We start from the raw sequence: 13257 nt of genomic DNA, 5'->3' as shown, positions 1-13257 counted from the left end.
TTCCAAATCCTCTGTGGTGCATTTGGCTTTATCGAGTGTCAAACACGACGCACACTGAATAACTCTTCCTACTTCAAGGCCACTTCCCTACTTCCTTCACAGTAGGGCTCTGTTCCATTTAGTGTACAGTGGTTTTCAAACTTTTTAATTTGAAGGCCCCCCATAACAGAGTGTACAATATGGAAACCAAATGTTTTTGGTTCTATTTGTACACTCTAAGAGTTACAGGGCCATTTGGAATCTACTGAAGGACACTTTGAGACCCACTGGTGTAGCAGAGTGTTTCCAGTGAGCCAACATGCACAATAGCAGCACCCGGACTCTGTTTGACCAGAATGAAACAGAGCCTTCATTAGTATCATGTATGCATGCCCGTGTGGGAGGGAAGCCATGCGATCTGTCACCGCGTGTACTCCTACGGGCTGGGGGCGGCACCCGTCAGCAGGGAGTGTAAGGCGGGAGGAGTAGGACGAAGGCTCTACCTCCTCCCGGTGGGGGCTCCTCACTGGCAGGTGAGGAGCCCAGCAGTGACAAATGTATGTGGGAGGAACTAATTGATATAACGACTAAATTGGGGAGAAACAATAAAAATCCATATATCCAAAGCCAACATCAGCCAACATCATCGAGACAATCTGTAGTGCATTTATTTTATACACTAGAGAAAGTGATTCTGATCCTGCTCTCTCTCTCTCTCTCTCACTCATTTTCTCTGTCCCTCTCTCCGTCACTCCCCAGCGAGTCTCCATGTGTATGTTAGCATGCTCAGCAGGGGAATGAGAGCCAAGTGGGGAACAAGCTAGCAGGGTAACAGCTGTGTGTATTGGTACACAGGTGAGCTCTGGGGCGCTGGGTTGTCTGGTCGACCGCACCTGCCCTACACTCCCCTTTCTGTCAACCGTAAAGCACAAGCACAAGCACAAGCACAACACACACACACACACACACACACACACACACACACACACACACACACACACACACACACACACACACACACACACACACACACACACACACACACACACACACACACACACACACACACACACACACACACACACGCGCGCGCGCGCATGCACACGCACGCACACACGCACATGCACTTGCGTGTACTTGTTCGCATACACATATACAAGCCCAAATTACCAATGCCCACTTGTAAGAGCGCCATTCAATTTTAACACAACAAATAAACACATTTTACACACTCACGCGCACGTATACATGTAGCCTGTGCACACGGAGTCCAACCTCGAAGCACCCACTTGGCTGCTGCTCTCCTAATTAAGTGTTAATTAAGGCGCATACGGTCCAAACTGACCATATTGCTCCACTCCACTGCCACCAGGTTTTGGCTAATATGAGCATTTATGAGCGCGTGCTTGAAATGTGCCAACGGTCATTTATCAACATCCCCAAATTGTACGTGACTCTCGCTCACCATGCAGCGACGCTCCTCCGTCATGTGAGTGCTGTGTTGCTAGGTTACGGTGCTGAGATGTTGCTGCTGGTGGGGGGGGGGGGGGGGGGGGCAGGGTTAGCGTGTGATGGGCACTTGGAATCATGGGTTGATAGAGACGATTGAGATGCACTCTTCCACCAGCCAGCCACGTCGACAAGCAAAATTATTATGTTGAAGCCTGTTGCAGTATACATCCATGAGTGTCCTAAATTTGGGACTGTATGCCCCTATGGTTTATTTCAGAAAAATGAACAATGGCAAGTCTTCAGTTTCTGGTTTTTGGACCCCTGGTTCTCTCTCTCTGTCTCTCTCCCTCTGTCTCTCTCTCTCTCTCTCTCTCTCTCTCTCTCCCCGTCTGTGTTGTGGTCCCTTCTCTCTGCTCTCCTGCTGTGAGGTATAATCAAGGCCCATTGTGTGTGTTTAAGCAGTAGAGCAGACACACTTTGAGTTATTAGCAATAGCTAATATCTGTCTCCGTATGGAGACGCAGACGCGCACACACACACACACAAACACACACACACACACACACACACACACACACACACACACACACACACACACACACACACACACACACACACACACACACACACACACACACACACACACACACACACACACACACACACACACACACACACACACACACACACACACACACACACACAAAATACTATTCAGAAATCCATGTCTGTGGAAAACACTCGCAAAAACGCGAAAACGTGTGCAGTGCACATCACAGTTTGACCAGATGAAGAGCCTTGGCTCGAAACGTCGTCAATAAACTTATCCTTCGGAGCATATGAGTGTGCGGCTTCCTCTCTTTTCCTGTGCACATCACACACACACGCATTAAGTACGAGGGAGCGTGTGTCAATGCCTGTCAGATTTCTCTACATAACTGTCTCAGTTGTTGGTGCGCAAATGCGCCTGGCATACCTTTGATCTACCACGCAGAAAATATTTTGACGATGCATGTGCACTGGCGCACCTATTGTGTGGCCCCTGCTAATAATCACCATTCCAATATTGTTAATAGCCCTAATGTCTGCGATCTTCAAATACACAGCCATAGATCGGTCCTAACCACGCACGCTTAGCAGACTGACCACGTAGGCATTTAAACTTGTAGCACTGCATGTGTACTCACCCAATAATTAATTCCTAAGACTTGGAGTCAGATATTGACTCCAAGTCAATATACTATACACACACACACACACACACACACACACACACACACACACACACACACACACACACACACACACACACACACACACACACACACACACACACACACACACACACACACACACACACACACACACACACACACACACACACACACACAAAATACGTACGCATTAAGTACGAGGGAGCGTGTGAGTGCAGTGCACGTCCCACACAGACATACATTAACCCTGTCGCACGCCGTGGCAACCAGCGTCAAAGTTAAACAGACAACGTGAGAACACCTCATCTCCTCCTAAATTCCCTCCTGTCGTCGACTCTTCCACCACCTCGATCTTTTGTCTCCCTCCCTCCTTCACACCTCCACCCGCCATCTCTCTTACAGGCAGGGCTTGACATTAAGGCTTGTCCGGGACAAGTAATAAATCTTTCCGGACAAGTCCATTAAAATTTGACATGTCCGTTGGACAAGTGACTCTTGGTTTCACTTTTTCTGTGACACTCCTAGCAGCCAACACTATTGTCTGGCATTATTGTCTGGTATTCCTAATAATCAGGGCTGTACATAATTATTTTGGGCTAGTTCTCAAAGGAGCACCTGTACATGCAATGCATGGTTTTCATATTGTAAATAATTATGGTTGTGTGGTTTAGCAGGAGCACCACGTAACTTTAGGAAAGTGTCATAGTAGCTTGTTAAGTTGTTAACAACTGAAACGGACTTCCTGTGCACTGACATCCTCTTCAAAATAAGAGCGACATGTAATGATTAGTCAACACTAGTTTTATTTCTAAGTCTACTTACAGGACGTTAACATCACATTTGAGTTCCTTTTGAATGCCTGTCAGATTTCTCTACATAACTGTCTCAGTTGTTGGTGCGCAAATGTGCCTGGCATACCTTTGATCTACCACGCAGAACATATTTTGACGACGCATGTGCACTGGCGCACCTATTGTGTGGCCCCTGCTAATAATCACCATTCCAATATTGTTAATAGCCCTAATGTCTGCGATCTTGCATACATTACATGTATTTCAAATACACAGCCATAGATCGGTCCTAACCACGCACACTTAGCAGACTGACCACGTAGGCATTTAAACTTGTAGCACTGCATGTGTACTCACCCGATAATTAATTCCTAAGACTTGGAGTCAGATATTGTTCTCTAGTTTCATATCCATTTGAATGTTCTGGCAGAAAACGTGTGTTAAGTAAAATATCACCACTTTTCCACGCGGAAAAGCTGGACTGAAAATAGGAAAACTTCCTTTGGGAACAGTCAATGTTTGGGAAGCACAAACATATGGGGCACACATTTGGCAGGTGTGTTGTGATTGGTGTGGGGTAAGTGATCATTTTGTGTGCCCCGTACTTCCTAAAGGAAGTTTTGATGTGTTCAGTCCTCCACTCATTCCAGGTCCCTCGCGGGAGATAATGTCATCCGTATGCAGCTTGTGTAAAAGTGGAGATATTTTACTAAATACACGTTTTCTGCCAGAACTTAAAATGAATATGACGAGGTCAGTCTGCTAACCGTGTGAGCATTGGACCGATCTATGGCTGTATTTGGAATATATGATGAAATGTATGTAAGATCAGACATTCTAGGGCTATTAACTTCTAATATCTAATATTCAAACTAGGGTTGCCAAATTAACTGAGTTAACTGAGATAATTAATTTGTGAAATGAATTAGATGATCCATGCTTGGATGCTCCGCCCCATACATCCCATTGACTCTGCACTACCTAGCCTTATCTGCATGGCAATAACCAACATATGTTGGTTAAGGGGTGAGAGACAGAGAGACACCATCCACACTGGATTTGTTATAAAGAATAAAAATATACATACATACATACTGTATGTTAAATGTATATCCGCCTTCTGACATTTATCTTACCATTCCCACAACAATATACAGAAGAACATGGCATATTCGACATAGTTCGAATGGTGATTAATCATGATTAATTAATTTTGAAGCTGTGATTAATCTGATTAAAATGTGTAATCATTTGACAGCCCGAATTCAAACATTTATTCGCCAAACTAACTTACAGTTAGTTGATTTAAAATGTATTTGTGTGTGCTCGTGCTCCGGACAAGTGACTTTTGTGCCCGGACAAGTAAGTGAATGGGAAATGTACTTGTACGAAGGAGTGCAAGTGCCTCAAAAAGTTAATGTCAAGCCCTGCTTACAGAACGTGTTCATTCTCTCCATTCTGCCTTGAGCCTGCCGTTGTCACCCCCGCCCCCTTTCTCTCTCCTTTGGTCGCTCACTCACTCTCCCACTGTGTGAACTTAAACTCTCAGTGGCAACGAGAGCCGATATCACTGTCTCACTGTTCTCTAATCTAACCTGTCTGTGTCGCTCGCTCGCTCGCTCGCCCGTGCGCGCACACACACACACACACACACACACACACACACACACACACACACACACACACACACACACACACACACACACACACACACACACACACACACACACACACACACACACACACACACACACACACATATATACCTACTGTAGTAGAACCTCCTCATAAATACATTCAGAGCTAGGCTTGTACCCTTTATCGCAGTATGTATTAACCACACACTGTGATTGCCTTACAAAGGCCACGTTATCATTACAGTCCGAGAGAGATCAGAAGAGAAAGAGAGGGTTGGGGGAGGAACAAGAGATATACAGTAACAACGGGAGAGAGATAGGCTACGTGGGAAATGTGTACAGTAGATGCATGAGAACCGTAACGGTTTATTTACAGGTGCGTCTTTGAATACGAGACGAGTTACAGTATGTGTATGATTAATTCCCGGCCAAAAAAGTACTTCTCACACAGACTTCTGCATTGAATTATTAAAGAAAGGTGACAAGGACCTTTCTTCAAGACAGTTACCTTGAGAAAGGTCCTTGCGATCAAAAACAACACAAGACATGCTGTCTTGACAAAGGTCCTTGTGACTGAAATGTCGACTCGTTTTTAATGAATCAACGCAGGAATGTGTGTGGGATTTGACTTTTTTCTTTGGAATCGGAGCTTCAGTGGATTTGATATCCTGCACCAAAAGAAGACAAAGCAAGTGGCGTGCATCTAGTCTTCTGCTTACAGTATGATTAGAAATGGTGTGACTTGTGCATGTAAATTGCAATTCAAGGTTATTTTTGAAAGGTCTTTTCTGATGAGATACATGTGTATTAGCAGCCTTTTGGGCTCTTAGGATCTGTTCAGACTGTAGGCAAATCTGATCGTTGTAGGACAGTCTGTCCACACTGTTATTAGCAAGTGTGATCAGATCGGATTTGTGCACTCTTCAGATGTCACTCTGTTGTACGATGCGTTATTCTACTTTCATCGTATGACAAAGTTTTTGTGCTGCCAGTCTGGGGTCTACAGATAGGCTGGGGGACAGACTGTAACCAAAGCCATGCATAATGTTCTACTTCTAGTACTGGGGGATCAGATCAGACATAACCATATATAGCGCATGTCGTTTTTACTTCACATCACGGCTTATACCTACTGTACTACCTGCTAAAAAAGTCTTCCTGTCATCTTGACGTGGAACTAAAAGTATTTATCATGTTGTTGTTGCAGTTGCAGTGCAGTGCTCATTGCATGCGTTACCACAGCATGTATACAGCCAGTCTTTTGAACAGGACGTGCACGTGCGTATACCGGTGAGTGTGCGTCTACCTTGCTCAAAAACAACCCTTCACACATCTAAACAAAGCTTACAAAATCTGCCGAGTGTCACCAGCGTGAATTAACATACGAATGACCCTGTTTATATATTTCTATGGTTCGGTCGGTCGGTCACGCCTCCATATATGGTCACGTATCGTGACATCGCGCTTCCATATATGGTCACGCCTTGTGACATCACACCTCTATATATGGTCACGCCTTGTGACATCACGCCTCCATATATGGTCACGCCTCGTGACATCACGCCTCGGGACACGTCACGCCACAATATATGGCCGTCTCCGTATATGAAGATCATGACACTGACTTCATCAAACCATGGATAGCCATACATGGAGAAAACGGGATCATTAAAGCCACCCTAAAATCTGACCTGTTCTGACATACCATATGTTGATCTGACCTCATCAAACCCTGTACACTCAAGACACGCTCCATATATGGCCGGTACATAATTCATTCCATATGTTGATCTGACCCCCCATGCCAAAGCGCCAGTGCTCGCCCAGCAGTCTGCCGTCACCCTCGCTTCTTGCCCTCAGGGCATCTTACTGGTATTACCAGTAAGAGGTGAATATATGAAAAAAGTGCATAATATAGATTATAGGCTTTACACTTAGCTATGAATAGAAATACGACAAGACATCTCTATGGAAACTGTTAGATCCTTGCCTGAACTCACATTGAAAAGTGAAAAACTGTTACCTGTTACATGTTACACACATCACTTCACACGGGTGTGATTTTTATGTTTAACCCATTAAGACCCGAGGCCGATTCTACAAAATGCATTCTAAACCAGTAGTTATTTAAAATGTATTTAAAAAATCACACCCGTGTGAACTGAGTGGTGCAAGGTCTGATCAGCTGTGGTCTGACGTAATGTCAGTGACCATAGCAACCATGCTCGTTTTTTTGGTACGAACAAACACGGGTACACGGGTACAAAGCCAGTTGTTGGAGTGGTTTGCACCACTCAAAAAGTACACGTTTAAATAGTACGTTTATAAAATGTATGTTTGCAAAACATGTTGGAATAGCCAACACTAAAATCTAAAATGACACAGATACTTTCCCGGTTTTAATGTGGTTGAATGAGGATTTCATATTCACAGACACACAAACATACTGGTATATGTATGCCAGTATGCACACGTACTATGCAGTGAACACTCACACTTTGCTGGGAGGCCATAGCCGCAGGTGATCTTGGCCTGGCCAGTCTCACAGCCGTTGAGCGTGGCACACTCCTTCTTCAGCAGGGGACCAGCAGCACGGTGGATGGCTCCGTCCACTGTGGGGAGCACAGGAGAAGAGTGGAGAAGACCTCCGTGAGGTGAGAGGAATTTATACATTTAAACCTGAGGCCAATCCAAAAAAACTGCTTCTATATCCTATAGATTTTGGGCGTTTTTTGGGAATGACCTCCGGCTAAAACATGAGTTTTCTGAAAAACTTGACAGACTTTGAGAGCTTACTTTAAACGTTCCTATTCCTAATATTAATAAGAAAATCAATACAAAAAAATGCAGAGATTTGTAGAATTTACATAGATTTGTTGTTTTTTGTCACAAGTCTTCTTCTTCTTTTCCTTTGGGCTGTTGCCTTCAGTGATAGGGCAGTCACGGTTACACATTTAAGTTGGTGATTAGTTGTCACACAAATAATTGCGATTAATGATTAAATGGTGTTTTTGGCATTGGAGATGTGAACATTATGAAAATAAATTACATTTCTGTTTGCCTTGGCTTTGTAATAAAGAAGTGCACAGGGATGTCAAATAGATGAAATATATATTTAATTATTTATGTATGAACATAATTAAACATGAAATTTTGTAAAGATTGTGACATTTATGACAAAATAATTGCGATTAGACGATTATTATGTAAACTGTACACAGTGAATTATCAGCCTCCATCTCACCCTGTCCTCTGCCTCCTCAATACAGTGCATAGTGGACATACTGTTGTACTGTTTTATACTCCGTCGCACAACGGTGTAGATCTGCTATTTTCAATGTGAACACCATTATACCATTATATATTTGAAACTGAAAGATGATCAAATTATACGCCACATTATAGGTACTACAATAGGTACTGCAACTGCAGTGAAGGCCAACGCATTGTGCTGAGAGATAATATGTCAGATCATGTGTGAATGATCACCTTGACCATTAGCAGCTTTTCATTTAATCCTTTCCCCTGATATTCATGAAACTACATATCTGTCAGTCATCTCACTTAATTAGCTTCCTTAACCCATGTTGGGCGGGAACCCCTTTTGGTGTTAGCATTATGTTATGCTTTAGCTATTGAAAAATAGCAGATCTACAAGCTCATAGCGCGCCACCGAGTGGCGCGCTACGAGCTTGTAGATCTGCTATTTTTGAAAAATCGAAGAACGACTGCCCTAGAAACATAGCTTTTTCAGAAAACTGTCAGGATGTAGAAGACATTTTTAGAATCTGATCTCAGGTCAAAATGGGTTAATTACTACACACCTTGGCTAACAGCATAACGGTACAGTGATTGAAAGTTACCTAATGTGTTATTAAAGGATTCAGTTGACATTTTACAAGTTATTTCCAAAATGAAGGAGAACTGGCATTGAATGCCATAACATTCATTATTTGTCCTTGATAAAGCCCATAGATCATCCTACGAGACGTGGGGGATAATTAAATTGGAAAGGATATTTACACCTTTGCCAGTTTCAGTTATAGTCTGATCAAATTAATGACACTCAGCGTACGGTAATTTGCAATCCAAATGCAATCTTGGAGAAAATAATGCAGCCCAAGTTTCAGCACTAGAAAGTTATAATATCCTTGCACTTGCCTCATGAGTTCAAGCCTGGTTATGCCAATCTCTATTATTGATCTCACGGATACTGTGTCTCATTCATTAAAACATCCCCTAGCCCTGTTGATCTTCTTACATAGTGTCCCTGTTCATTGTAAGATTAATTTGTTCACCTGTTCTTGACCCGTCCAATTGTAATAATTACACGCCCAATTTATAAATTGCCATTCATTTCAAACGGTCTGGTCAAGACAGTCTCATTACAATTTTTGGCAGCTGTGAGTGATATATTTGAAAGGTTCCTGTGCAGGGTTTCAACTGAGGGTGACAAATAATCAAATTAATCATTAAAAGCATTCATTAAAACTGAATGAATGCCGGCACTGGTGAATGTTACGTACATTTTATTTTTGTTGGGTGCAGCATTTAACATTGAATATTATATGTTCATTAACAGTCAGTGTCTCAGAAGGTGGACTCGCGTTCCCCCACTCACAAAAAAAAGCCATCAGGCACTCGTGCAATGAGGTTTTAATATGCCTTAAGCATATAACTCTTAACAGGCTCCAAATTGTACAGAATATGCAGTACCGCCACCAGGCATATGCACAGTACGCACTGTGCTTGGGTGGGGGGGGGGCAGCACAAACATAAAATACGTAGGGCAACCAAATAGTCAGCGCCCGCCGGCATCTCTGAGAATATGAGATGAGATGAGATATACTTTATTGTCCCATGGGGGGAAATTAGTCTTGGGCAAAGTGCACTAGTACAGGGGTTCTCAACGTTTTTGTCTGGGGACCCCCGGAAATGCTTTGGCTATGTCTCGCAATCACAATCACGATTTTTAAACACAAGATAATTTACCAGACAAATGATTATTATGTCTCAATACAGTAGCAAATGACTGAAGACCCCTTTTTATACTTGTCTTACAAAGATCCGGTAGTTTCTTATTTTTTTTTTACAGCCCTCTGCTGTTTGCATTACGATTCAATTTGCGATTTAAAGGAGAATTCCACAGTAGCCGTTTTTTTTTTACTGAATTCTGCTGATAATGTGCATGTGATTTCACTGGCGAAAAAAAAAAAATATATATAGGGCTTTAAGAAGGTAGGCCAAACCACGTTCTGGTCGAGGCGTAGGCCACAGACCAACAACATTGTGTCGACTTATTTTCCACGTCATCTACAACAGATGATTGAAGAAGACATTTACAGTACTATTTGACCCGCACGGCGGGTAAATCTGCTAAATCGGTATGGAACGCTCGGCATGGAGTACTTTTTTTTTTCTTCATGCCCGGAATTCGTCTTTAATCGCGATTTAAATTGTCACCATTTTGAATCGATTTTAGATATATCGTTACATTACACACAGTATTACTACCTTCACTTGGGGAAGGGGTGTGAGGATGTGGAAGGGGTGTGAGGATGGCGTCGGTATATGGGCTTGAACTGATAGTATGAACCGTGGACATTCAACCATCACACCAAGCAAACATCCTCGCTAGTGCTACATGTGTGCACAGCACACTGCATACTGCATGAGCTCACTCATCAGCCATGGGAGAGAAACCCCGCCATGATGCAATGTAAGAGCCTGGTGTTAAGGCGTGTCTCAGGAGGAAGGACCTGCGAGTGCAGATGAACGAGGCGGAGCAGGTCAACGAGGGAACAAGCAGCAGGTGGGGATCGAGGTTGGAGACGGAGACAGTTGAGGTGGGAGCAACGTAGGTAGGAGAGACGCAGACATTGTTTTGAAGATACGTCTTTTCGGCATTCTCTGCTTTATTAGACGAGTGAGTATAGAGTGAGAGATGTATGGCAGAGGAGAGAGAGAGAGAGAGAGAGAGAGAGAGAGCCTGTGGTCGGATTTGAACTCAGGTTGGCCGCGTTAAGGACTGAGAGCTGAGACTTGATAGGGTACGATATGGTACACTGTACACGGCAGGTGAGCTACCGGCGGCGCCCCACAGAGACAGAATCTTGACATGTTGAGAGTAGTTCACGAATAAGTGGGAACAAAACAAACCTACAGTATGAGGACAATCCTTTTTACAAGAGACTTATTAACCACATGATCCCTATAGGGCCCCTATTCTGTGAGAGAACTTCAACGAAAATAGCTGCAAGGAACATGTAGATATGTTGAGGGAAAACACACTGGAACTGCAGAGCCCTGGGGTACCCCCCATGTCAACAAATATCCACATCATAGTGATATAAGATTTGGCCTCAGTACTGTATGACTCTTATATTTCTCTCTCTTTTAGAGTAAAGTACATTACAAATAGACTTTTAAAACATATTATGTAGTGCAGTACTTCCAGGCAGGGGACTCGTGATGGGATGGGAGCTGCATTGTGTTGTGCTGGAGAATCCCACGCTGTGCTGAGCAGGAGCCCAGTTGAACTAGGCCTTTCAGTGCTGCGAGCTTACGGTAAGTGCGAGGGAGTGAAAGGTGAGCCCTGAACACCGGCTACCTCCCTTTAGGGTAAAGAGCAAACGGCTTGGATATTGTGCTCATGCTGTGTTCACACTGCACATCTGAGCGCATAAATGTCAGAGTGCATTCTGCATGCGTGTGTCTGACCACGTTGGTATACATTTCAAGCTGGGGACACCTCCGTGTCATTTCAGTTATTGTTCTCTATCACTGTTGTCGGCCAGAAACCTCTTATCTCCACATTCTAACTTTTTTGTGTTTTTGAGCAGTGCATATTCCGCTCCAATGAATATGTGTGTCCCTATGTATGCATGTCTCTATGTATGTCTGTTTGAGTACGGACAGCTGCAATACCGCTGGGTGACCTAAAGTGGCACTCACTCACTCACTCACTCACTCACTCACTCACTCACTCACTCACTCACAATCTCTCTCTCTCTCTCTCTCTCTCTCTCTCTCTCTCTCTCTCTCTCTCTCTCTCTCTCTCTCTCTCTCTCTCTCTCTCTCTCTCTGCACCGCTTAGTTCACACATTGGTATTTTTTGGTAATTGAATGCCATACTTCTACAGCGTCGCACAAAAGCATAAGAAACTAGAAAAAGTGCCCTTCTGGGCACAGGTCTCCACCAGGAGGATAGGACTGTGTGAGATGTTTGGCAAAATGTTTAGGAGTAATATAAACATGTTTGCCTTTGATGGCAATTGGATGATTTGAGGCATTTTGTTCCAAAAATGTGTTTAGCAAAAATCAACCTGTTGGTGGCGCTATAAAAGGCCAATGTGAAAAGGGTGGGATATATTCCTCAGCCTAGTAAGAAAATGTGTGAAAGATTTCACGTAAATTGCATGCTGTGTTCATGATTTGAGGCTTTTGTTCAAAACGGAGCAATCTTGCAAACTGTGAAAGCCAATTATAGCCAATTAGGATGGAATATGAAATATCGGACAGATCCGACTTGAGCACATGACCATAGAGATACTGTGTAACGATTTGTGAGATTTTTGGACAGAATCTGGAGGAGTAATATCAAAAAATGTGTTTTACAAAAGTCGGCCTCCTTGTGGCGCTATAACAGGCCGTTCTGGAAAATGCGGGGCAGAGGTTCATCGTTGGCATCCAGGGAGTGTGTGTGCAAAGTTTGGCATCGACCGGGTTAACGGTGCCGGAGATTAGCTGGTAACGGACGGACGGAAGGACACACACACGGACGGACACACACACGGACGGACACACACACACACACACACACGGACGGAGTGCAAAACATACTCTCTCCCCATGCCTTCGGCCTGGTGGAGACAATAACAGATCCACAATGTGGTGCAAAGTGATGCGTTTGAGCTTGTGGATCTGCTACTTTTGCTATTTTTGAATTTGAATCCAGAAAAGTAACAGTTTTGGACTTAATTGGGTTTCCACCAGACAAAGACGATATTGTATGTTATATATAGAAACATATTTTTCTTTTCCGTTTTTCAGAAAACTTTTTAGAATGGCCCTTAGCTCTAAATGGGTTAAATAGAGAGAGACTGAGACTAAAACAGGGAGTGAAAGGAGAAGTGAGGACGGGAGATAATGGAGGCAGGCGGCATGGGAGGGGGACTTACATTA

The 13257-nt window shown here is 43.6% G+C and overlaps 1 protein-coding gene across 2 annotated transcripts in view; it reads right to left on the bottom strand.

Annotated features, from left to right (window-relative positions):
* The window catches only part of macrod1 (mono-ADP ribosylhydrolase 1), a 157261-nt gene that overhangs the window by 30376 nt on the left and 113628 nt on the right, over positions 1–13257 (bottom strand). For both annotated transcript variants that reach the window (XM_079509776.1, XM_079509775.1), the window contains exon 5: positions 7569–7685. In XM_079509776.1, coding sequence (XP_079365902.1) covers positions 7569–7685 — 117 coding nt within the window. The remainder of the gene's footprint in view (positions 1–7568; positions 7686–13257) is intronic.

This window comes from Electrona antarctica, assembly GCF_951216825.1.
Source record: "Electrona antarctica genome assembly, chromosome: 1".
Lineage (NCBI taxonomy): Eukaryota > Metazoa > Chordata > Actinopteri > Myctophiformes > Myctophidae > Electrona > Electrona antarctica.
The sequence above is the reverse complement of the archived record's forward strand: the minus strand, read 5'-3'. Positions and strand labels throughout refer to the sequence as shown.